The 25,151-nt window shown below is 40.7% G+C and overlaps 1 protein-coding gene across 7 annotated transcripts; it reads right to left on the reverse strand.

The window, feature by feature from the left end:
* Positions 1-1,951: 1,951 nt before the first annotated feature.
* Positions 1,952-25,140, reverse strand: STT3A (STT3 oligosaccharyltransferase complex catalytic subunit A). 7 transcript variants are annotated; one of them, XM_082475875.1, is made up of 19 exons: positions 24,973-25,037; positions 24,335-24,492; positions 22,812-22,938; positions 21,978-22,038; positions 19,572-19,693; positions 19,047-19,192; positions 17,763-17,853; positions 16,349-16,455; positions 15,486-15,650; positions 14,043-14,223; positions 13,043-13,198; positions 11,996-12,087; positions 10,842-10,997; positions 10,391-10,579; positions 9,356-9,472; positions 9,137-9,239; positions 5,258-5,446; positions 4,342-4,457; positions 1,952-3,767 (listed from the first exon to the last, which is right to left on the reverse strand). In XM_082475875.1, the coding sequence occupies exons 3-19, from the start codon at positions 22,897-22,899 to the stop codon at positions 3,729-3,731; spliced, it is 2,118 nt and encodes a 705-aa protein (XP_082332001.1). In that variant the 5' UTR covers positions 22,900-22,938; positions 24,335-24,492; positions 24,973-25,037; the 3' UTR covers positions 1,952-3,728. The 7 variants fall into 7 exon arrangements, with proteins under 7 accessions (XP_082332001.1, XP_082332002.1, XP_082332000.1 ...); XM_082475876.1 differs by having other exon boundaries at positions 24,991-25,032; XM_082475874.1 differs by lacking the exon at positions 24,335-24,492 and having other exon boundaries at positions 25,031-25,138.
* Positions 25,141-25,151: the final 11 nt, after the last annotated feature.

Consider the following 25,151-nt stretch of genomic DNA (forward strand, 5'->3'; position numbering starts at 1 on the left):
AAGACTATGTATGAAGCGAATAGACCCTTGGGTCCCCTCCCTCCTCTGTGTATACAAGGAACTGCCCCTCCCCGAAGCTGGTACTAGACTTGAGAGGGTAAATACATGGTTATCTGAACTGGAGAGCATCAGGCACAGTTAAGGCTTGGGTACCTAACTGAAACCAAAAGGATTAAGTTTATGCACTGAAGGTTGAACCTGTGAGCCTTCTTTCCTCACTTTACTCCCAGAAATCTGGCAGCCTGGCTTGTATCCTTCAGAGGACATAAAAGCCTTCTCGAGGGAATCTTACCTACACAGAAGAAAAGATCTAAAGATACCAATATCAGGGATTTCATAATGTAACAACTCAGCCAGATCACAGGAGAATGAAGCCCACATTCAGTAAGCCCCACCCCACCCCAAACAGAGCTTCCAGTCAGCTTTTTAGGGTCCCACTCTTTAATAAGAGCAAACAAGCAAGACTTTGAAAAGGCCTTTAATATGAAAGATGTCCAAACAAAGGAATATTCAAACAAAAAGCTCTTGGATATTAAAAAAAACACATGATAGTAGAAAAAAAGTAAACAAAATAGATAGGTTAGAAACAAAAAGTTTAGGAAATCTCCAGAAGGAATAATAAAGATGGGAAACAGAGGATTAAATATAAGAATATTGGGAGACTAATCTAGGAAGTCCAAAATCCAAGTAACTTATTTTTCACAACAAGAAAGGGAGTCGGGGGAATCCACAAATAACTCAAGAAAATTTCCCAGACAAAAGAACTTGACCTTCCATACTTTTTCCATACTTTCCATACTTTTCCAAACTTGACTTTTCCAAGTTTAAAGTACCCAGCTTCTGAACACATCATTGGGAAAATTTCAAAATAGTACATACAAAGAGAAGATACTAAGAGGTCTGGGGAGGGAGGGAGAGGGAATGGACACATACAAAAAAAATAAGAATCAGAATATCATTGCATTTCTCAGCATTTAGAAGACAGAAGACAATGGGCCAATGCCTTCAAAAATAATTCTAAGGAAAAGTTAATCCCAACCTGGAACTCTATACCTAGCCAACCTATGAATCGTGTGATGACAGACACTCAAGATCTCAAGAAATGTATCTCCCACACACTTTCTCAGGAAGGTAGTGGTGATAAATCAAGAAAGAAGTCAGGGGATTAACACACAATATGACGGTGAAAGGATACACCAACCCAAGAGGTGTGTAGCAAACCTAGAGAGTAAACCAATCCAAACTGGAATATACCAAAACAGAAGACATCTCTAAGAATGAATACCTAATGAGTTGAACATACTAAAAGGAAGCTGGCACAAATGAAGGTGAGTCTGGGGAGAAATCAGTGACAACTACAAAACACAAGTGAAAAAACTCCCTCCAAAAAAAAGTTATGCAGAAAAAAAAATTAGTAACTGTATATATACCACATGGCCTAGTTGTGAAAAACCTTAAGGTAAAAACTACAGAGTTGGGCTTCCCTGGTGGCGCAGTGGTTGGGAATCTGCCTGCTAATGCAGGGGACACGGGTTCGAGCCCTGGTCTGGGGAGATCCCACATGCCGCGGAGCGGCTGGGCCCGTGAGCCACAACTACTGAGCCTGCACGTCTGGAGCCTGTGCTCCGCAACGGGAGAGGCCGCGATAGTGAGAGGCCCACGCACCGCGATGAAGAGTGGCCCCCGCTCGCCGCAACTACAGAAAGCCCTCGCACAGAAACGAAGACCCAACACAGCCAAAAATAATTAATTAATTAATTAATTAATTAATTAAAAAAAAATGTATTTTCAAAACTACAGAGTTAACCTAAACCATAACTATAATAGAGCCTTGAGATGGTAAGAATATGTGTGTCCATGGGAATAGCAGGATGGTGAAAAAGAACCAAATCCTCAATTTCCACACCAGAAAGTCAACAGATTAGATACGTAAAATTGAAAAACCAACACATAGCAAAATAAAGCAAGTCATTTAATGATATGGAGGTAAGTAATATGAGAATCAGCTGAGTTGAAAGTGGGTACCTTGTGGGGGGTGGGGGGTGGAAAACAGTGTTGTTGCTTTTTAGAATTATTTGATTTTCTTTTACACTAAGTTCAGTGTAACAATGGAAATTAGAAGTAAATTTTTTAAAAAATATAGCTTCATGTAGCCTAGAAAGTAACAAAATTAAAATCATAAGAGTAACAACTACAGTGATAAAGGGTTATCCCATTCCTACAGAGGCAAATCACTAATGATCTCTAACTGGTATTACCCATATTTGTTAAAAAAACAAACAAACAAAAAACCCACCTCTGAATAACCTCTTCCACTAGGGAGGAATTCTGTATATAAATCAAGTCATGTATTTACATATAGTAAATCAAATCTTACATCAGATCTAAATCTCACCCACAGTTGAAGCACCTGGTACATAAACTGGTTTGGAAGGCTGCTTCCTGGGTACAGAGGTAGACCTGAGCATACCTTTAGGAGCACCATTTTGACTTATCTGAAAGTCATGTCATTGCTCCTGTTTCTTAAACAGGTAACAGTAAAGAGTTACCTTGTATTTTTTTTTTTAGTAACTAAGGGTTTATACACATCACTGACATATGTCTTAAAATACATAAAATCCCCTATTGTAACTGAACATAAGGCTGTTTGTCCTGACATTAAATATAGATGGAACTCCTGTGCTTTTTGTAGCTAATTTGGCAAGGGCTTCAGAACCAGATCATGGAGCTTGTTAGTGATATATAATAACAAAGAGACTGAGACTAAGGGAGAGAGAAGCTCACCTTTAAATAATCACAACAGTTTTAGTGCATGAGCCAAAGGAAATCGCTAAAGGATAAGTGAGAGTACTGAAAAGCTAGATTTCAGATAGATAAGTATGGTTACAAATCAGCTAATTCAGAAACACCTACTGACCATCAAGTTCTATACACAATGTTGGAGGAGTTTCTTCCTCTCCATTGAGAATAATTTCACTGTTTGCCTTAAGTCTTCAAAACTACTGATTTAGTTATCACTGGATTTACTCCTGCTCAAAAAAACACCTAGCTAGTCCCAAAGAATACTGGTGAGATCAGGTCTGGCTAGCCACCTTCTGTCCCTTGTAGTCAAAGAGCCTCTAAGGACAAGAGATGTTGAGAACAGCGACATGACGGCAATGCAGCTGCTTTTCCTGCCCAGAAATGGCACTCCTCTGGTCCCACAAACTTTTATTCATTCAGTAAAAGCCTACTGAGCACCCACTATGTGCAAGGCATTGTGCTAGGTACTGCAGTTTTTGAAATGACAAAATTGTTTGTATATGTAGGATCTGAGCTAGTCCTTGATAGTTCTCCTGATTTGAGAGAGAAAGACAGAATGCCCCTATGTGGCTCATTTAGGGAGCTAAGAGCACAGATGAGGTCTGTTTTCTGTCCTTCTATCAGCCCAGCGTAAACTTTAGGCTTCCTCAAATCAGTCATAAGTCAAAACAAATAAGGCACATTTTTAAAAAAATTCCCCCCTTTAATTGACCAAAGTAAAGCCATGACATTTCATTTGGTAACCTGCTCAGAATTATAAAGATCATTCCATGTGGCTCAGCCCATACTGCCCAGGACAAAACCTCCAAACAATTCCAATCTCATCACGCTCTGTTCTTATAAACTGCATATTTTTAAACCATCTTCTGCGCAGTAAATGTGACACACTCAGTGCGAGGCAGATCAGAGCCGAACGGACGTAACATTTATGTCCTTGACAAGCCTCGATTATCCAGGTCCTTCACCTGCAACAGAAAGGTATCAGTTTCATATTTACAATCATCAGGTTAACATGGGAGAGCTTCTCTACTGAGCTGGGTTCACCCAGATGGGGACAGATTATGTTGGATTATGCTGCCTGGTTTGGCTCTGGTGTGAGACTAGCTACTCTTCTAAATACAGCAAGAGTTCTCAACCTTTTCTTACGTAAGAGATATAACACACTTCTGTGTGACTCTCTATGCCGTAAGTTCTTCAGTGGGAGAGAAGAAAATGTAGTTCGAAAACACACACACACACTCTCCTTCTCTCCCTCTCTCCCTCTGTCCCTCTCTCCCTCTCTCTCCCCCCACCTCCCCAAGACTGACAGTCACTAAAACAGATCAAGTCTAGCACCAACTGGAAAAATATCACTGTAACCACTTCTAGAATGACAGAAGGCTGGAGCGTCTACTTTCTAAGAACAATCTAAAATAAAAATAGAAAGATTCTAAGTGAGTCACAAGCTACTTTTTAGACATTAGAAATATCCCTATTTTATAAACATGTGGCCCCGTTTTTAAGCACTAGAGCTGCTTTCTCAGCGTAACATCTGCTCACCTTGTATATCCTGACCAGCCAATGTTCTGTGGTATATGCTTCCTCCAGGACATCAAGCTCAAAGTCTTTATTCCCAATCTCAGCATTGCGAACACGGTCATAGCCTAGTGGACGCTCTAGAAAATGACAAAAAAGGAGACACACATCTTTCTACAGTGCTGATTTCCTACAGAAATACTAAGTCAACTTGATTAATCATCCCACTGGAATGTTATTCCCTAGCATGCAGTTTGTTTAGAGAGTAGGGCCTGCAGAAAAGGACATCAGTTAGTAAGGGCAAATCAAGTGTTACCCTAACTCACGTCCCCTCCGAGATGATGCTTGGCAGAGCGCATGGAGGTTATCTCTTCTAAGAGACAGAGGGCTGACTTCCAAGCACCTCTGTTCCTGAGAATTGCCACCCATGGCCTCTGTGATACACTAGCAACCCTTCTGAACCTATCAGATGTCACAGGCCTGCATCTAATTAAAAAATAGTCCCAACTGCAGAACTAAGAAAGGAAAGAAGTCAGAAAGAAAGACTTAATCAAATTACTTTCAATTTATCTGAAGAAATATAAAGTCCTTTATCTCACTCTATCCCCTTTCACATTCCTTTCTCCACTACAATACCTTTTACTGAGAGGCAATAAAAAGTAATGGGCAAAAGCACAAAAGCTAGAGCCAGACTGCCTGAGTTTAACCTGACTCTGCACTAGTTATGCGACTTTGGGCAGTTAAGGAACCTACTTGTACCTCAATTTCCTCATATATAAAATGGGAATAATATTAGTATCCACCTTTTGGATTGTTGTAAGGATTAAATGAATTAGTAGATATAGAGCACTTAAAGCAGTGCCTGGCATATAAAAAACACTGTATGTGTTAGCTATTACTGTTCTTACTGTTGTTATTAACATTATCAGGAATCACTCACTGGCTTCTGTGTAGACCTGTCCAAAGCGGTAGTAACACATCTTGTACATGAGGCAATTGAGCAGCACTGGAGAACCCTCACGGTCCACACGGAATTCCCCAGTTGGAGTATAATAATCGTGTTCCTTGATATGCCTGCCTGTATCTGTGCTCCCTCCAATCCGGACCATCCACAGAAATTTGTTGATGTCTAGACAAAAAAGAAAAAGAAAAAGAAAAAACTGCTGTTATCACAAAGGTTGCTGGACCTAAATCACCTAATGAAAGGTCACTATGTCTAAGGAAATTCCCCCAAATACTTTTCTAATGGGGTATAGTACCATTTAACTCTAAGTTATAAAAATAACAAAGCTAATGTATGGTCAAAACTTTTTTCCTCAAAATATACAGCTTTTCCTATAGATTTTCCTGTAGACTCCTAAAATCCTATGCTATTGGCCCAGACTTGAGTCATAACTGAAGTTAGTCCCAGGTATTAGCTAGGGCTAAGCTGTCCAATATTACTAGCTATTAGCCACATGTAGCTACTGACACTTGATATGTGGCTAGTCCAAATTAAGATGTGCCGTAAGTATAAAATACATGCTGGATTTCTAAGACTTAGTCCAAAATAAAACAAAAAAAAAAGTGGGTAAAATATTTTGGTTACACATTAATGTTTTAGATATATTCAGTTTAATAAAATTATTAAATTCACTTTCCCTGTTTCTCTTTACTTATTTTGATATGGCTAATAGAAAAAAAAATTTTTTTTAATAAATTTATTTATTTTATTTATTTATCTTTGGCTGTGTTGGGTCTTCGTTGCTGCGTGTGGGCTTTTCTCTAGTTGCGAAGACCGGGGGCTACTCTTCCTTGCGACGCGTGGGCTTCTCGTTGCGGTGGCTTCTCTTGTTGCGGAGCACGGGCTCTAGGCATGTGGGCTTCAGTAGTTGTGGCACACGGGCTCTGAAGTTGTGGCTTGCGGGCCCTAGAGCACAGGCTCAGTAGTTGTGGCACACGAGCTTAGTTGCTCCACGGGATGTGGGATCTTCCCGGACTACGGCTCGAACCCCTGTCCCCTGCATTGGCAGGTGGATTCTTACACTGCGCCACCACGGAAGCCCCATTAATAGAAAATTTTAAATGACGTATGTAGATCCCACATGTCACTGGATAGCACTGACCTAGGGAGTAGCAGCTTTACCAAAAAGGTAGAGAAGAGAGAATGTGCTCCCTCTTGACCTACACTTGCAAAGTTACAAACTTCTAAAGCACATGTGTGAGAAGTCAACATTTCTATGTCAAACACACTACCAGGCTCCATAAATACTGATAGCACCATCAACTCAGGTTATCTCTTAGAATATGTCACTCCCTGTATCTCCCCCAAAGGCTTTAGGGAAATAGACGATTAGTATATGATGAATCATTGATCCATAAGAAAAGATTCCTACTGCCCTACTAAAAAGGGTTCCAGGGAATATCACAGTGGTGAAGAACACAGACTCTGGATCTAAGCTGCCTGGGTGTGAATTCCCACACTGCCAATTCTAGGTGGTGACCCTGAACAAGTTACTGAACCTCTCTGTGCTTCAGTTTCCTCACATGTCGAATTAGAAAAACGAGCGTATCTGCAACGACAGGGCTGCTACAGTATTGTGAGTAAGAGCATGTTACCTTACATATTGTTTGTCACACAGTAAGTATTCAAGAAATAATATTATTATCCTCATGGAATGTCTGCAATCGTACCTCCATCTTTCAAATGGAAAACCTGAAGCACAGAGACTTGCCTAGACCACACAGCCAGAAATAGGACCAAAAATAAAACCCCAGAGCATCAACCCAACTATCTTAGAGTACTGATATTATAGCTCCCTGGCAGGTATGTCTGAAGCAAAAAGCTGACAAGCTTTGAGAATGGAAGAGTGCACAGCAAAAGAAATGATCAACAAAATGAAAAGGCAACCTATGGAATGGGAGAAAATATCCATAAACCATATATCAAATAAGGGGTTAATATCCAAAATATATAAGGAACTCATACAACTCAATAGCAAAAAAACCCCAAATAATCCAATTAAAAATGGGCAAAAGACCTGAAAAGACATTTTTCCAAAGAAGAGATTCAAATGGCCAAGAGGTACATGAATGAAAAGGTGCTCAGCATCACTAATCATTAAGGAAACACAAATCAAAACTACAATGAGGCATCACCTCACACCTGCTAGAATGGCTCTCGTCAAAAAGACAAAAGACATGATGGTAAGGATGCTAAGAAAAGGGAATCCTTGTGCACTGCTGGTGGGAATGTAAATTGGTACAGACACTACAGGAGTCAGTAGGGAGGTTCCTCAAAAAATTCAAACTAGAACTACCATGTGATCCTGCAATCCCACTTCTGGGGATATATCCAGAAGAAATGAAATCAATATCCCAAAGAGATATCAGCAGTCACTGCAGCATTATTCACAATAGCCAAGACATGGAAACAACCTTAGTCTATCGACAGATGAACAGATAAAGAAAATGTGACAGATATATATACGTATCATGGAATACTAAAGATTTCAGGGAACTATCCATTTCTACCATATACATGTGTACATTCGCATATATAAAAATACATATGCACACAAACATACATACATACACAAATACTTTCCTGTACTATTTGGATAAATTATTATTATTAGCAAGAAAAAAACCTACAATCACACACAACCAAATGGTGCTGAAACAACTGTTTGTGAAAGTTCAAGTCCTTGGGACCACATCCCTGCTATCATCATTCTTCCTCTGCTTGTACAAGACACACCACACATAGAAACTAGTCTTATTACTCTATACTGACACTTTACATATACTCTCCAGGTGGATTTGTTAAGTCTGTCTACATCAGAAGCCAGACATAATCTAAAATCTGAACATCTCTAAGAAGCAACCTCATATTCAAAGAAAATAAGACAGAAATATGAGGTAATTATTAACTGCAGGAAAACAAGTTATTCTAGATAAGAATGTAACCATGGTGTACAGGTTGACTCAGCAGTAAATAATATTTACTTAGTCATGATGAAAACACTTTACCTGGATTTAACCAAAAACTGATCATTAACTCTATTGAGAAGATGCAAGACAGAAAGGGGGAGGGGATCATACAAAGAACTAAATTCCTTATCTACCTTAATAAGAAGTTGACACAGGATATCTAAAATGATCGCTCAATGAATAGCAGGATATACATATTATTTAGAAATATGTACATAAGTACTAGAAGAAATAACTGAAGGAATAATTTTCCTGGGAACTGATGTTATAAGGTATTTTTAGGGGCAGAGGACTACCATTTTTTATTATAAACCTTCAGAAGTATTTAACATTTTAAAATATAAACAGGTATTGCTTTAATTTTTTTAAGTTTTTTTTAAGGCAGAGAACTATATTTGGATGATTATTCTAAACATACGATTTTGCTAATAATCATAGGGAACACGGTTAACATATGCCATATAAATATATATATATAAAACATTTTAAGTTGGCAGATGATTCTATGGCTTAAACCCACTAAAAAATGCTAATTCTTAAGCTCATTTTCAGAAGCCTTATATTCTCTATTGTTCACTGGTTGTGGAACTACTCCTAGGTCTTTAGACAATTATAGCATGCCATACCTACATGAGAAGAATTCTTTATATCTACTTCCTAACTGTTGCAAAAAAAAAAAAAAAAAAAAAATCAAAATAACCAAACCGCAAGTTGCAAATACTTAGAAACTTCCCCAACTAAGAAAATATGTTGATAAGATATTGGTAAAAGGATAGAAAAATAGGAGATTCATCTAGTTTTCTTAGAATCTATGCCTTGTGGCTAGAAATAGAATCAAGTACATTACCATCAGAGGAATACCCAGTAAGGCCTCCAAAAATGACCAGCACATAGCTAACATCAAGCTCCCGCATGATCTCATAGGCTTTTTCTTCTGTGGATGCCATTGCCTAGAAAAACACACGCACATTTCTCAGCGCAAAATTCCAGGCCACGTGATCCCTCGTGGAGAAGGACTTCCCACCAGACCCTGCGCATCAACACTCAGATGACCCCTTCACCTTACCTGCCCCACTCGGGAAATATGGGTGTTATTCCACGTGTTGTTATCCACTAAAATCGTCCGGTTCGCCATAGCTGTAATCTGGTAGCCATAATCCCACCATGACATGACCTTCGCATCCTGAAAGAAGAATGGGAGACGGAAATAACAAGCTTCTCACTGCCTCCAAAATCCAACACACGAGGGGTGGAAGGGCATCTGACAGGAAGTGAGATATTGCTAATTAATCAGTTTCTTCACAGAATAACATATGCCCAACAAGAAAATACATCTGGGTACCTGGTCCTACATTTACATACAATCATGAAATCTCAACGCAAATTATACAACCCAACATTGCCAGCACTTTCATCCCAGATCATCTTATACAAACAAGCATAATGGTGCGGGAGGTGTAGTGGGCTGTGCAATATTTCCAAATAAACAGCCTGGTGTCATCAGATAACCGTATTAAATAAATGACCAAAAACAAAGTCACAATAATCAGTTACTAAAAAGAAGGGGGGTGGGAGAGGGGGAACAAATCACAGGATAGGACGAACAAGGATTAAGAAATTCTTATAAGAATCTAACTCAGAAGTGCCATTCCCAGTAGCTATTGGAAAGAAAATCACTCCAGATTCTCAAAAGGTATAAACCAAAATGTTAAAAGTGGTTATCATTAGGTGATCCTTTCTGGAAAATTTATGTCTTTTTTTTCTTTTTTTTGCTTCTATTTTCTGATTTTTCTACAATAAACATGTATTATTTATTAACTATTTTTCTTCTTTTATAATTGGGATGGCCTACCTCATGATAAAATCACCATGCTGTCAATACAAGTGTCCAAGCAGAGTGCAGATAATTATCAGTAAAGGTCACTTATAGAAAAAATCCTGAATTGAATGGAGGTTGACCTTTAAGGCTCATTCAACACCAGGTTCGATAGTTCCAATTTCTCCAAGCTTTCCACCCATCTAAAAGCTATTTGATTCACTATAACATCAAATGTCTCTCCTTTCTTTCTACCGCACAATCCCACGCCTCCCAAATCTTCACCTCTGGAGTATTGTGACGAAGCCAATAGTACGCTTCTCGAAAGTCATCAAAAATGATCCTACTACCATCCCCACCACGAGCAGACAGCACAATGGATGGAGAGGAGTAGGCCTCGCTGGTCACCCAGGTTGAATGAAAGGTGTAGGTGATGAGAAAGAAAGCCATGACCAGTATCATGCCACTTGCCACCTAGACAAGGAAGAAGAACTGTGTTGTAAACCAAATTAAATTTACGTAACATAGAACAGCTTCTTACACACAGTCAGTAATACAGATGAGATGACTTGGAATAAATTAGAGGCTATATGAGTTCATTCCGACCTCTTGTGACAGTGCTCTACTTTACTCCCCCTCACTCAAACACACAAACAAACAAAATACAAATGCAAACACACACACACAGACACACAACAGTTCCCCAAGCTAGTTCTTTGCGTTGCTTAATTCTCACTTCATTCTTAATAGGGTAGGTAGAATCCTGTTGTTTCTTGTTCTTCTTGTCTGGTCGACTTATGTCCAAATTCTTCATGTAAGTGGACAGCACCTGAGAGACTCCAATGCCAGAAAGAATGCACATAACAGGCGCCAACACTAGCATCAGACGCACCTAAAAAAAACAGGAAGCAAGATCACGATCGGTGTTTTACAAATTACAGATTTCAACCCATTAGTAGATGACGACATCAATTTAGGGGTTTTCAACAAACGTGATTTGTCAGTGGAATGGAACAAAATAGAAGAGAAAATACTTGATACATCTATAGTAGAATATATATATTTTTTAAGTTTGTTTTTGAGTTCTACATGTATATATGTATACCCTGAGCAATGATATGATATAAAATGTATTTCTTTTTTTTTTTTTAATTATTTATTAATTTATTTATTTTTGGCTGTGCTGGGTCTTCGTTTCTGTGCGAGGGCTTTCTCTAGTTGCGGCGAGCAGGGGCCACTCTTCATCGCGGTGCGCGGGCCTCTCACTATCGCGGCCTCTCTTGTTGTGGAGCACAGGCTCCAGACGCGCAGGCTCAGTAATTGTGGCTCACGGGCCCAGTTGCTCTGCGGCATGTGGGATCTTCCCAGACCAGGGCTCGAACCCGTGTTCCCTGCATCAGCAGGCAGATTCTCAACCACTGCGCCACCAGGGAAGCCCTAAAATGTATTTCTTAACTGTGGTTTGGGATCAAAAAAGTGTGAGAAGCACTGACTTAACTGCAATATATAAACTCTCTTCTCTCTTTTAACAACCTAGCACTCAAAACCCAGGCCTTTAAGAAAAAAACATCATCTCCGTTTTTAAGACACCAGAAAGAGAGGGGAAGGAACCCGCCCAGGGTCACTTTCTCCGACAAGTGACACAGCGCGTCTCCCTAACACAAGTTATGAATCCAAGGACGGTGGGCCCCACACTCAGAATGTATGAGTGCCCCATACGTTCCTGGGAAGGATCAACAACAGTGAGCAGCCTTACCACGCAGCCCCTCGAGTGCTCAGAGGGAAGCCCCTGCACAGCATCCGCACTGAACCTGCCGTGCAGGGGGACGAAGAAAACCCTCAGAGCTGGGGTGGAAAGGTTTGCTAAGACTGCACGCATTCATTCCTCACCATCACAGCTGAAAAGTACATGCTGGTCACACCATACATGATGATGAAAATCCGGGCATCCGACAGGTTGCTAAAGCAGTAATAGAGACCAACTACAAAAGTAAAAGTAAAAAGAAGTGAAAACCTGAAAAAACAATCATAGATACATGCAAGGAAGTTACTACGGCACTCTTTAAAACAGCAAAAAATCTGAAACCACATAAATGTCCAACATTAAGGATGTAGTTAATTACAGAATATTTATAAAATAGAATAAAATACATCAATTAAAATACTGCTGTGGAAGTTTATGAACCATATGCCTTCTTCTTTACACACCTCTGTACTTAAAAAACAAATGATATATCTTAAATATTATTTCTCTAAAGTAATACTAAATAACATAAATTATCATGATTATGAAATTTTAAAAGTCTGAGGAAAAACTCTATCATCTGACTTCTAATCAATCAATAAATGGATGAATATACATCAAAGCGTTAACAGTAGCAACAGGTGTGTGGTGAGAACTCCTGCAATTTTACTTTTTTAAATATTTGTCTATATTTTTACAAATGACAACTTACTTTCATAATAAGAAAAAAAAAGTTATTTTAATAAAAAAAAAAAGTCCCTACCACTGGTAAATTCTAAGACATATCTGAATTGGCCAGAAGATAAGTTAGATGAAGAGGTTTTACAGTCAGCTATGCCTATTCTCAAAATTCAATACTGCCAAGATGAGAAACGGGGAGGAGTCAGGGATGAGGGGCGGGGTATACTAGAAGTACTCAAAAACCCTGAACTAGGGCTGAACTGTAACTTATGATACAAATGAACAGAAAACTGTGAGACTCTGAACTTGCCAGTATCTGCAATTGTTCAACTTCTGACTTCTACTCTGCTTCAAATATTAGAAAAATGTGCTTAGCCATCCTCTGTACTGCATAGATAAACAGGCAAAAAACAAAAACAACAACAAAAACACAAGGATGAGGGTATTTTACTTATTTTGAATCAAATGATGATTCTTAGAAAGAAGACCACTTCAGAACAAGGCAGACAGACCTGGAAACATGAAGACGAGAAGCTGCAGGTCGAAATAGTACGAGGACCAGGTCGTAGGCTGATGCTCAGACACAGAGGCGATGATGGGGATGTTGTTCTTAGCATAAGAAGGATCCAGCAGTGAGTAGAAACGCCCTGTCCAGGGAGATATTTTTCCTGGAAGCAAAGAGGCAACAAATACTTCACAATTACTTCTGAAACAAAATAACATGTGATCCTAACTAATCACAACTTTCCATTTTAATAAGCTTCCCTGAGACAGAGGAGGACGAGGTTTTTGTTTAAATGCCACCAATACTTTGAGAATTTCACTCCTTCCTTTCTTTCAAACTTGAGAGTGCTTTTGTCAGCACAGTCAGTAGAATAAAGTCAGGTTGTATACAAACTCAGAGAGAAGGGAGGCAGAGATACTTCCTAGAAGGGTTTTAGGACAAATCTGGTCAAACCAAGGCCAATGCTATAAACTAAGTCACTCAGTCCTCCAGTGCTGCTCTGAATACACAGAGTCTTGGGCAAAATCAAATCAGACTCTGAGAAGTGTATGTGAGGGAGATGAAGAGAGGAGGAAAATGTGGCATGCTACCCAAACTAAACAGCCACGGTTTTGTCATATGGGATTAGATGAGGCCACACTGTAGGGCAAGCAATGTTAGGATTTCTCCCACCCTACCAATAGGAAAGAAAAGGAAACACACACACACACACACACACACACACACGCACAAAGAGGAGAAAGATTAGCATGGTAAAATACAGTCCTGTCACCAAGTGTGGGTCTTCTGAAATTAAGAGCTGATCTAATATGATTTTCTTTGTATGCTGAATCCAAACACTGGATGACAAGAGGATTGAATGTGCAGAAGTTGGACTTTATATGCTTGAAATCAAGAGAAATAGGAGGAAAAGAATGAGTCTTTCTGTGGCCAGGAAATAACCCATATTTTTGGAGTTTATTCTATGTTCATACCCATTTACACTTAATACTAAAAGCCTTCCCTACCTGTCAGCATGAGGAGAGCTCCCACGGTGAGAAGGACAAAGCCTACCAGGGAGATGACACTTCGGAAAAGAACTTCAAATTGCTGTGGATTCAACTTGCTGCGTAGATAATCCACAAAGGCATGGATCTGGCAGAGACCAAAGACCCCAAAGGCTGCCATGTGCTCTGATGAAAGGACGGGCTGTAGGTGAAAGCATATGTATGAGACCGTTAGGAAAAGAACGGGTCCAGCCTTGACCTGAATTATCCTGACCAATTCAGACCAAAGGGTCCAATGAGTTCTAAGGCCACCAAGGAATTAAGACCAATCTAGAGGAGGGTCTAATTCACCTGCCTCATTTTCCAAAGAATATTTAGAGTCCCCCAAAGTGTACCACACTCTATCATTATCACATCTCTGGCCTTTGCTCAGGCTATTTCTTGAGCCTCGATTGCAATTCTCTTTCCCAAAATTTGCATTCACGGAAATTCTGATCATTCAAGGCCCAATGCAAATACCATTTCCTCCTAATCCACCAAACTGAAATCCATCACTCTCCTCTATACTCCACACCCTTTAGATCTCTTCCATAACTTAGACCAATGGTCTCAAACTCCTCCAGGCATCATAATCATGGCAGGACACAGGAAGAGGGGAGGTTTAGACACAGACTGCTGAGCCCCACCGCCAGAGCTTCTGATTCAGCAGATCTGTGGCGGGTCCCCAGAATCTGCATTTCTAATGAGTTCCCAGATGCTGCTCACCCTGCTGGTCCAGGAACCACATTTCTAGAATGACTAGACCGCAGACTAGTGGTTCTAGAAGCATGTGCTTCTCTCCCAACAAGACTGTGACTTCCTTAAGGACCAGAACCACACGTTTACTTTTAACATTTCCCAGGTATTAGCAAATTGCATACAGCAGGCGATCAGTAAAGAAATACTTGCTGACCTGAATAAGGGTTCCACTTTCGTAAGAATTTTACATGAGAAATCACAAATACCACGTTATTCTCTGACTTAATAGCTGTCTCTTAACCCTGTGGGGTAATGCGGTTAAAAGGTTCAGGCTTTGCTTGCTAAAGAACTTTCACTTAGGCCCGAATAAAAGTTCAGGGGTCATTACTATTAAATGGAGTCATTCACATTAAAAAGGACTGAAAAAGATAACTGTGATCACTCACATTAACTCAGCTCAACCAAAATATCCCTCCTCCTCCCATAAACCTAAGCCAAGTTAGGAGTCATTAAATTCAAACTTCATGAACAAATATTAACACACTCCAGGAGGCAGACTTTAATGACCAATGACTCTGTTGCTTCAGTTAACAGAAGCAGTGTTAGCAAGGTCAGACCTGTGAATAAGTTTTACTATCCTCACCAGAATCCAAGATAAATCAATTTAGTTGGAGCTGCTTAGAAAAAGTGGAAGAAGCTAAAAACCCCACTCAGTCTAGGGCTCACCTGGAAACCCACGAAGGAGATCTGCATGGAAAGAATGGTGCCCAGGCAGTAAACAGTACAGTAGGCCACATAGATCCGGTGGGAGAAACGTCCTGTGAGCATCAGCACCAGTACATGAAGCGGGATCAAGTTGATCAAGAACACATACCCTCCCCATGAAGAGACCTAGGACAGGATGAAAGAGAAAAGTTCGTCTGAGCACTCCTCCTTGGATCACCACCATTGTACCTTAGGATGTTACCTGTGACCTTTTTAAAGAACATCTCTTTACAGTAACCAAAAACTTTATTTACACCAAGTGGTTTAAAGAGTTTAAATAACTGACTTCTTTAAGTAGGAAAATCAAATTAACACCCATTACTGTAATCCAATCCTCTGTTCGCTATGGCTCCTGCCATCACGATCACAAAACAAGAGGCCCCCAACTCTCAGCATTAACCTGGATACACCCTACTGTAAGGTCACACAGAGGATTTAGGGAGTCAAGGGAAACGTGAGCAAGTGGAAGCAGTTAAGGAAAGAAGTCTTGGTGTTTACAAGATTGAAGAGAAAAAAATATACGTCAGGAAAGGAAAAATTTAAGGGGAACACACCAGAAAAGAGAGTTGGCCAACCAATATGTACCCATAGGAAATATAGTATCCGGAGACCTTTAAAAATTAAAAAAATTATCTCTATCTTGCTATTATACAATGGATATCCCTGCCTGCCTTGGATTAGGCTTTGTATGGACACAAGAGACAATAAAGACTTTTAGCCTCTAGTTCATGGTCTCAAAGCCCAAGAGCTACTTCCAATTTATATCAGTTGATCCCAATACGTATTCAGACAGAGACTCCTGAAAGTAGGGAGTGAAGAGTTACCATGTAGAAATAAGCAAGGGCACATTTGGCTGCCCAATAGATGGAACCAGTCTTTACTGCTTTGATCCACATGTAGTAGGTGAGTAGCATGCAGAAGATGGCAATCCCTGCAGAAAGAACACAAAAATTCAGTAAAAGGCCATGCTGGAATACTATTTAATACTGTTCTGGAACAAACTACCTGGATTCATATCTCAGACCTACTACCCATTAACAGTGTAATTACTGTACCTCCCTTTGTCTCAGTTTCCTGTAAAAGAGTCCATAATAGTATCTACTTCATAAAACTGTTGTGAAGACAAATTTAACTATTGCATGTAAAGCACTCAGAATAGTACCTAGCATGCAGCAAGCACTCAGTAAGTGTTAGTCATTATTACTACTATTCTTTCCAGGCACTGAATTCCCTGCTGTTTCAGTCCTAAAGATATCCCGTACTATCAAGCACCAGCCTGCCTCTACATCTTACCACAAGCTGGTCCGTATGCCCTGACTGCCTCTCTCCTTAATATTTGCCTAACGAAGTTCCAACTTCAGGGCCCAGTTCAAATACAACTACTTCCAAAAAGCCTTCCGTGATTCCCAAATCTGAATTAATCTCTCCTCTCACCACGTTCCCAAAGTACTCTGTTCACCCTTCTCTCATGGCACATAATACTATCTGCCCATTATTATTTATTTTTATAGTCTGCATTAATCTGTGTTAATAGATTATGGGCTAACATAATTTTATTCATTATCTATCCCTATAATTCCTTAATTATAAGCCAATACTCCTATTCATTAACTATCTTTATAATACCTAACACTGTTTTACCAATAACATTCAATAAATACAGGTTGAATTGGAAATAAGTCAATAAAAGTCACTATAGTTTTAAGAATATTCATTCCTCTCATCTAAGAAAATAAAGCAAATAATTACAATGTTAAAACAATAGTACCAACCAACATTAAAACTTAACTCTACTTTTAGGAGTACAGAGATGAGCCAAAGGTCTTATATAAGGAAAATTACCAGCTACCTTTCTAGAGGAAATGACAGAGAGAGAATATAAACTTGTCTGAGGTCCCTTCCTGCCCTTTTGTTTTTTTTTGATGTGGACTGTTTTTAAAGTCTCTATTGAATCTGTTACAGTATTGCTTCTGTTTTATGTTTTGGTCCCCTGGCCGAGAGGCATGTGGGATCCTAGCTCCCTGACCAGGGATCGAACCCACACCCCCTGCACTGGAAGGCAAAGTCTCAACCACTGGACCACCAGGGAAGTCCCTTCCTGCCCATTTCTAATCTTCTCACCCAGACACCATTTTTGCTATCACTAACCAACAGATTTGAACCCAGATTCTACTGCACTTCATGAAGCTCTACTGGATAATGAGGTGAACAGATCCTCTTCAGCACTTTAAGTCTTACCTTCATTATCATAGGAGCCAGCCACAGATCGGGAGATATAGCCAGGAACTACAGCAATCATGGCAGCAGCAAGAAGTCCAGCTCCTGCATCCTGTAAGACAAGAGGGGTAACAGAAAGTTAACACCAATACATCTAAGAAAGAGAAGAGAGGATCCGCTAGTCCATTCTGCTTACAATGGGCCCAGAGGACAGTCTGACACTTTCCACGGTAGATGTGGTGCTAGAAATGCTAGAAATGTTCGCAGCACAACAAAGCTACATACTTCACAACCAATTCCCCGCGATGATGTCAAGTCTGAAACTGAGTACACACATGCTAAGAACAGACAAATCATGTAAGCTGTCAGATGCTGCCCCAGAATGGGCTGTTTGGCTGGAGTATCCCCAGACTTATGAGTCCCTACCCCTAACAATATCTGCACACCACAGGAACACCAGTCACACTTCTACAAGCTATTCAAGGACAATCAAAGGAAGACCATAAGTATTTGAGCTAAAAAGCCAACAAAGAGAGGTGACAATCTCTCTGGACTAAAGATGCCGGGAGCTTAGATAATAAAGCTGGAATATTCCTAGGCAATCTGTGAACTCAGGAGAGAGGAACAACAAAGTATAACCCACACTCCAGAAAAGGAAGGACTTGTCTGTTCGAAAGAGTCAAATTTGGAACAAGGGCAGCAAGGAGAAGGATGAAAACGTTTCCAAATTAAATTCAAGTTTCCCAAGCCCTCCTACTAGTCTATCACCTCTCAGGTATCTCCCTGACACCATAGCCACAAACTAAGAATAGCATCCAGGGAGCCAGGGTCAGCAATGCAGAAACCTAGAAGAGAGTCAGTATTATGGAGCCTACTACAAAAGCCAAGTGGTTTAAGAATTTTTAAATAAACATTTGAAAAAAAATCAACAAATAATTGCTAACTGGCCATTTCCAGTAGGAAGAACTAACCACTTTGGAACGCTTCTTGTAGTTATTTTTCCTCGCCCTTAGATTGTGAGGAATTCAAAATCTAAACCTCATTTTAAATATTTTTTTTCCCGTATGTAGCAATTTATATTTGACCTTCATATGTTCTCTTATAAGGATAAACAGTTGCTAATGATAAGAAACCACATATTCTAGGGAGGGGTTGGGGTGAACTCAGTAATTCGGCTCAGCAAAAGCTGTCTTTAGCCCCTGGCTCCCTGCCCTTCTAAGGCTCTCAGTCCCCCACCCTTTAGCATCAATTTGAGAGGTTCAGCAACATTCATTCCCAAGCCTCCTGTCACCCCAAATCCTTCACCTTGAGCTCTTTGGTAAGGTGGTACGTGACGATGGTGGTGAAGGAAGAGAAGAGAGGGGCCAGGAACACACAGACATTCCGAATGTCGATGGTGATGTGGAAAAAATGGAGGACATGGTAGATTGCAGCAGAGGTGATCATTAAGCCTGTAACAAGAAGAAGAAAGGCCAATAGGTTATCCTAGTAAGACAAAGACCTTAAGGGAAAGAGAAAGGGAAAATCCAAGTATCAATAAAGTGATAAGACAGGTTTTGACAAACCACCAGAAATACTAATACAGCAACTGCAGGAGGCCTATAAATTTCTCTCCTATGGATTCAAGCAGAAGTCCAGAATTTATGAAAAACTACCCATGCCCGCTCTCCCATACATGTTCTCCCTTCTATATAAGATCTACTTTTAGGAATCTGCAATCAGAATGAAATTACAAGTGTCACAAAACGAAGATATTAGAAATAAAAGACACTGTTCCATAATATACAAATATCTTACTGCTGTGAAGAAAAAAAATCCTGTTCCCCTCACCTGGGTAAATTGTTCCTCCAATGATTCGTCCCAAAGGGTACCAGGCCCGGTCATCAAACCAATTATGGAATTTATAAAATCCCTCCTCAGCCAGGAACCGGGTAGTCCGATAATTAAAGTACCTATAAGAAGAAAGAAATGAATTGTGTCTCCTCCTCACCATACCCAAACACTTGCCTCAATTTGCAGTGACTTTTGCTCCTCAGGTTACACCACTGAGGAACTTATCATTACTCCAATAAAAGTCAGTTTGGTACCAAAAAGTATTTCAAGCATGAAAAATCATTTTACATCACCATAAGCCTCCTCATTTCTAGCTCCATGCTTGTCTCAGTTAAAGCACTGCTTCTCTCATAAGGAAATGCGACTGTAGTCTAACCTTATAAGAAAACACTCAAGAAGAATGCTTCACCAGGCTGGCATGTAGTAGGCATTAGCCCCAGTCAGAAAATTCAAGCACTCAAAAGACAGGACAGCTGAGATGTGGACACCAATAGACTTGACTCTTTGCAAGTGACGGGAACACACAGAAGAATATTTCCATACCACAGGCAAGGAGACAAGGATAACTTTAGGTGATGAGCATCTCTAAAGATGTGGGTGTAACACCATACGCAGGATGAACATTTTTTAGTCCGCTCCATAACACAAACTTCTTAGTAAGTGTTTAAACTTGTAATCAGATCTACTCATGTTGTTATCTAAAATAGTTCCGAATGCCACCTCCATGGTAGAATAAAAATACAGACTACATAAAAAATACTTGACATAAAATGCTTACAGTTATACACGGACACAGTTCTTTAGGTCCAAGCTATGTAACCCCTTCTCTTAAGTTTCTCATTTAAAAAGAAATAAAAAAGAAAGACAAAAATATATATGGAAATAGTAAAAATATAAACAAATAAATAAAATAAAGGGAGTTGTTTAATCACTAAAGATAATCATGACTAACCATCTTTCCTGCCCACCCTTCTAACCCTATTTCCTCATTGGTCAGTCAAGTTTTAGCAGCTGAAGTAAGTAGAGTAGCAGATGGCAGAAATCTCTATCCTTCTGGTTGTTGCTGATGAATGTTATTTTGGTAACTGTCAGGGAGACAGAAGGGATGAGGGGAGCAGGCAGTCAACATGTGTCAGAATCATGTCCTTTACCTAACAGTAGGAGAGGCAGAGTGAGACAGAGGAAGTGCAAGTTAGTGGGAAAAGGTCTGGCCGGGGTTCACACCCTGGGCCTCAGTTTCCTGCTCTGCAAAAAGAAGTGTCAAATCACATGATCTGTACAGTCCCTTCCATCTCTACAACTACAGAGCAGATGCTCTTGCTTTCCCTGACCATCTCATCTCAGTGTTCGCTCATCTAGAGGGTCTGAGAAAAAGCCCTAACAGACTGGTGATCAAGAAACAAAAGGATATAAGTTTCCTCATTCATGAGAGAGAGAAAAAAAAAACAGAAAAAATTGATTTGGGAGGCCCCAAAGAAAAGATCTGTATGCCTCCAAAGTGCTTTCAAATATCTACACAAAACAATACGACAAATTTGCAAATACATGCAGGTATTAAACTCGAATCAATGCTCCATAAACTGAATATGCTATTTTTAAGATATCAATGATGTTTTAAGAACCTATGATTCTGGTTCTCCAAATTTTTAATCAAGCCTTAACGTTAGGTAATATAGTATTAGTTACTCCAGTGTCTAGAAACAGACAAACGTAGATTCAAATCCTGGCTCCTCCATTTACTCTGTGTGTAACCTTGAATGGTCTCTGCCAGCCTCAGCCGCATTTGTGGAAAGGAGACACCACTACCTCCTTCTCGTAGTGTTATTGTACGGATTTATAGATAATCTGTAAAACAGTTCTTGGAACAAAATGAAGCTCAGTAAATGTTTTTCACCTATGCCTCTTTTTATCTAATAAAATCTCCAATCCAACTCACAGCTTTAAATTTTCCTCAATGTCTTAGAACTTAACTGACAGGCCCAATTTCTATCATATTCGCTGTTAAACAGAAAAAAGCCACAGAGCTCAAGTTCATGACCTATAATTTTTCTTTTGAATCTCAAACACACACCAGGCCCAGGCCCCTTTCCCTCAATCTGCAGCATTAACTGTCTACCAAGCTGAGAAGCCAGGCTTCTCTTAGCTTAGCCAGATCTGAAGTGATAGGCACACCAGCAACGCCTCTCTCATCTTTTAAGAGTTTGAGAGACTCGCTTGGTTTCAAATTCCAACAGAAATGTTTCAAAAGGAGACAATTATCTCCTTTGGAAAACTTGAGAGTTTTCCCCCCAAAATGTATAGAAAGTCCATCCCCATCATGGAGAGCTCACTGGAACGTGAATCTGAAAACCATGAACCTAAATGCTTCCCAAAGGAAATACCAGACCAAGCAAAGGTACTCACGGATCAAATTCATGGATGACACTTTCAAATCTCAGGACAGCAAAGAGACGAGTGGAGAACGCTGCAAAAACCAGAGAACTATTATTTTAATGGTAATGTACCATGAAAAACAATAGTAGGTAGTAATATTATAGAGATAATAGTATTATCCAGCACACAAGTCACAGGAAATACAAAATGATGCTGAATAAAGTATTTATCCATTCCTCCCACACAGAAGAAACAAAGAAGTTCGCTTTCCCCTGACAATGACACCTACACTTCCACTTCAGTAGGACACATTTAACTACTTATTATCAAGGCCTATGACAACACATTCACCTACTAATATTGCACCCAATTTACATGGTCGTCTTGTATATATGTTGACCTCCCCTCCCCACAACCTTACCTCCCCAAACCTCAGTTTGAAGCAAACTAAGAGGTAAGGAAACCAAGACTACTTATGACTCATGAAGAGCTAGAAAAACCTAAGAAAACAGAGTAAGTTCTGGAGAGGTTTTCAGAAATACTAAGGCAGACAACCACAGAAGACAAGTATCTTTTACAAAATTCAGTATCTCAGAGTCCCCAGTATCTCTTTCAGTCCTAAGAGAAAACAGAATTAGTACAGCGTGCTTCTCATTCTTTCCCAGATGATCACTAGTCCCAGCTTTTATAATCCTTGTGTTTCTTTTATTTTGCTTTCACAAAATTCTACTGATTGAGAACAGTAAAAAGAACACATTACAATCTACTGGAAAAAAACAAGGCATTGAAGAAAGCCATTGTTGATTTTTTCAAGATTTTCTCCTTTCCACATCTGAAGAAAGAGAGGTCCACATGCACACTCACATAACACAGCAGCCATTGACAGAATTAGAAGCTTCAGAAGTGTGTCCTGCTTCTCATAGGACAACCGTAAAAATCCCAGCTTGGTCATCTTGACATCAATGGGTGGCAACAGATGACACTCAAATAGCTAAAATGGAAAAGTCAAGACCATAAGATATTAAACACCTTCAATTTACCTAATTCAGTTTCATATTTTATGGTGGTAGAGAAACACAGAGAGAGGAGTAATGCACACACCAGAGAGGTTCAGGGCTAATACTAATACCCAAGCCAAGCCTGAATTATGACCAACTGGCAAGTAAGTAGGCACGTCAGGTCTGTGAGTCAAGGACGAAAAGGAATGAGACTCTATCACCATAATTCTGTTTCCCAGTCCTCGCAGCTAACAAGCACATAAGCACAATTGGCAACAGTGTGGCACAACAGGAGTAAAGAAGAAACACAGAAAAAAGGGGGTTGGAGGAAGACATGCAAAGAAAACAGGAAAGACTGGAAATAGAGAAAAGAATAATTAAATGGAGAAACAGAGCATTCACGAAAAGGCAGGAATGTATGAAAGAAAGCAGGGAATGAGAACAGAAGTGAAAGCAGAAGGCTGAGAAACAGAAGTCATGACTGAATCAGCACAGTTTACAGCCCTAAATTTCAGCTTCAACTGACTGGCTGCAAACTTTCTGCTCCAAATCCCAGTGGGGTTGCAGGGTCGCCTAGAGAGCACGACTGCTCCCTCACTAATGCACGTACAGTCATGCACTCAGGAAGAGAGGGAGATACACATAGACAGATCACTGCACTTTCAATCGCTTACATCACACTATAACTACTGCTCAGATCTACACCCACTTCCCATCAGCTGTCTCAAAGCATCCTGGAATTGACACTGCTGATTTAAGCCACTGATCCCAGAGACAGCTCATGGAACCAGATGACAATCTGGAAGGAAAAGAGAATAAAATTTTCCTACTAAAGCAAAGAAAGGTTGGGCTGGGGGTGGTGGGGTGGGGGTACTATATTAAAATAAAATGTTGAGGGAAGCAGGCTGCAGACCATCCAGAATGGTGATCACTTGGCGGACAAGATTTACCAGCACTAATCAGGAGGTTAGCCATTTCTGTTTAAGACAGCACTGCCGTCTTAAACCATAAGCTGGTCAAAGGCTAAGTGACAAAGAGTATGATAATAAAGAATATGCAACACTGTACAAGACTGCAGGGGAAAAAAAGGAACCTGGATCCTTCCTGATCTTTCTCCCACTATTACTAGAGGAAAGGAGCGGAAAAAATAACACTGGACAGGGTGGAAGGCATGAAGAATCATGTATTTCTAGCTCCAACTGTGGGAAGTCAAGCATCTTTTCCATAATTAACTGTCCCAGAGGGGCGATTTTACATGTAATCCTAATCCCAAAGGAAAACCTTATCTTGCAATCAAAACTAAACACCTAACTCCATGTAGCCCCTAATCCAGCCACATCCCTCAGGTCTGTACTTGTTTTCTCCCACGCCTGAAACAGGAAAACTTACCACCGCTGAGCTGATATGAGCCACACGCCTAGAAGACTAAGCGGACGAAATGAGAGTACTAGAACCTCTACCTGAAAACTGAGTAAAGGAGCTGGTAATCTAGGCCAGGACCTTAAGGGAGTTTCCATACTGTGCTCTCTGGTCGTGCTCGCACACCTCTAAAGCAAATAAAGGCAAAGACACTTTCCTTAAAGCACCTGGCATCTGTCCTCCACCTCGTCTGTGCCGGCAAGCTGTGGCCCCCTGTCCCACCCTGGCTCTAGTTCCGAAGACGGCAACTTGCCCACCCGCTGGCCTACACGCTTTCTCACACTCGCCCCACCCTCCCCCACTTCTGCTCACTCCTGCGCGTCCCTCCTCCCTCCGTCTCCCACCTTCACGAAATGCAACACCCCGGACACCACCCAGCGCGGGACACCCCACCGCCTCAGCATCCTGAGCGCCATCCCCTCCAGGACTAGTCCCAGGGTCCGATCTTTTCCACGCCCTCCTAGCCTAAGCGCCCGCCCCATCCTAGATCCCCCCATCCTTCCATTCCAGGTCGTCCCCCACACGCCACACGCCCCCCTCCTCTGCAAGGCCCCAGACTCTGCCCGCGCCCGCGCCCACGCCCACGCCCGACGCCGTTAAAGCCCCACCAGCGCCTTGGACTGCACCTGCCCCTAACCCTCAAGTTATATCCTAAGGTCTTCTCACCTGACCCGGCTTCCTCAAGAATCCGCTCGCCTCCCCCTGCCATCCGTTCAGCGGCGCACCCAACCCTGGCAGCGTCGGGTCCGCCTCCCGGACCACTCCCCATTGGTTGGCTCAGGGCCAA

This window comes from Balaenoptera physalus (genome assembly GCF_965194825.1).
Source record: "Balaenoptera physalus genome assembly, chromosome: 10".
Classification (NCBI taxonomy): Eukaryota; Metazoa; Chordata; class Mammalia; order Artiodactyla; family Balaenopteridae; genus Balaenoptera; species Balaenoptera physalus.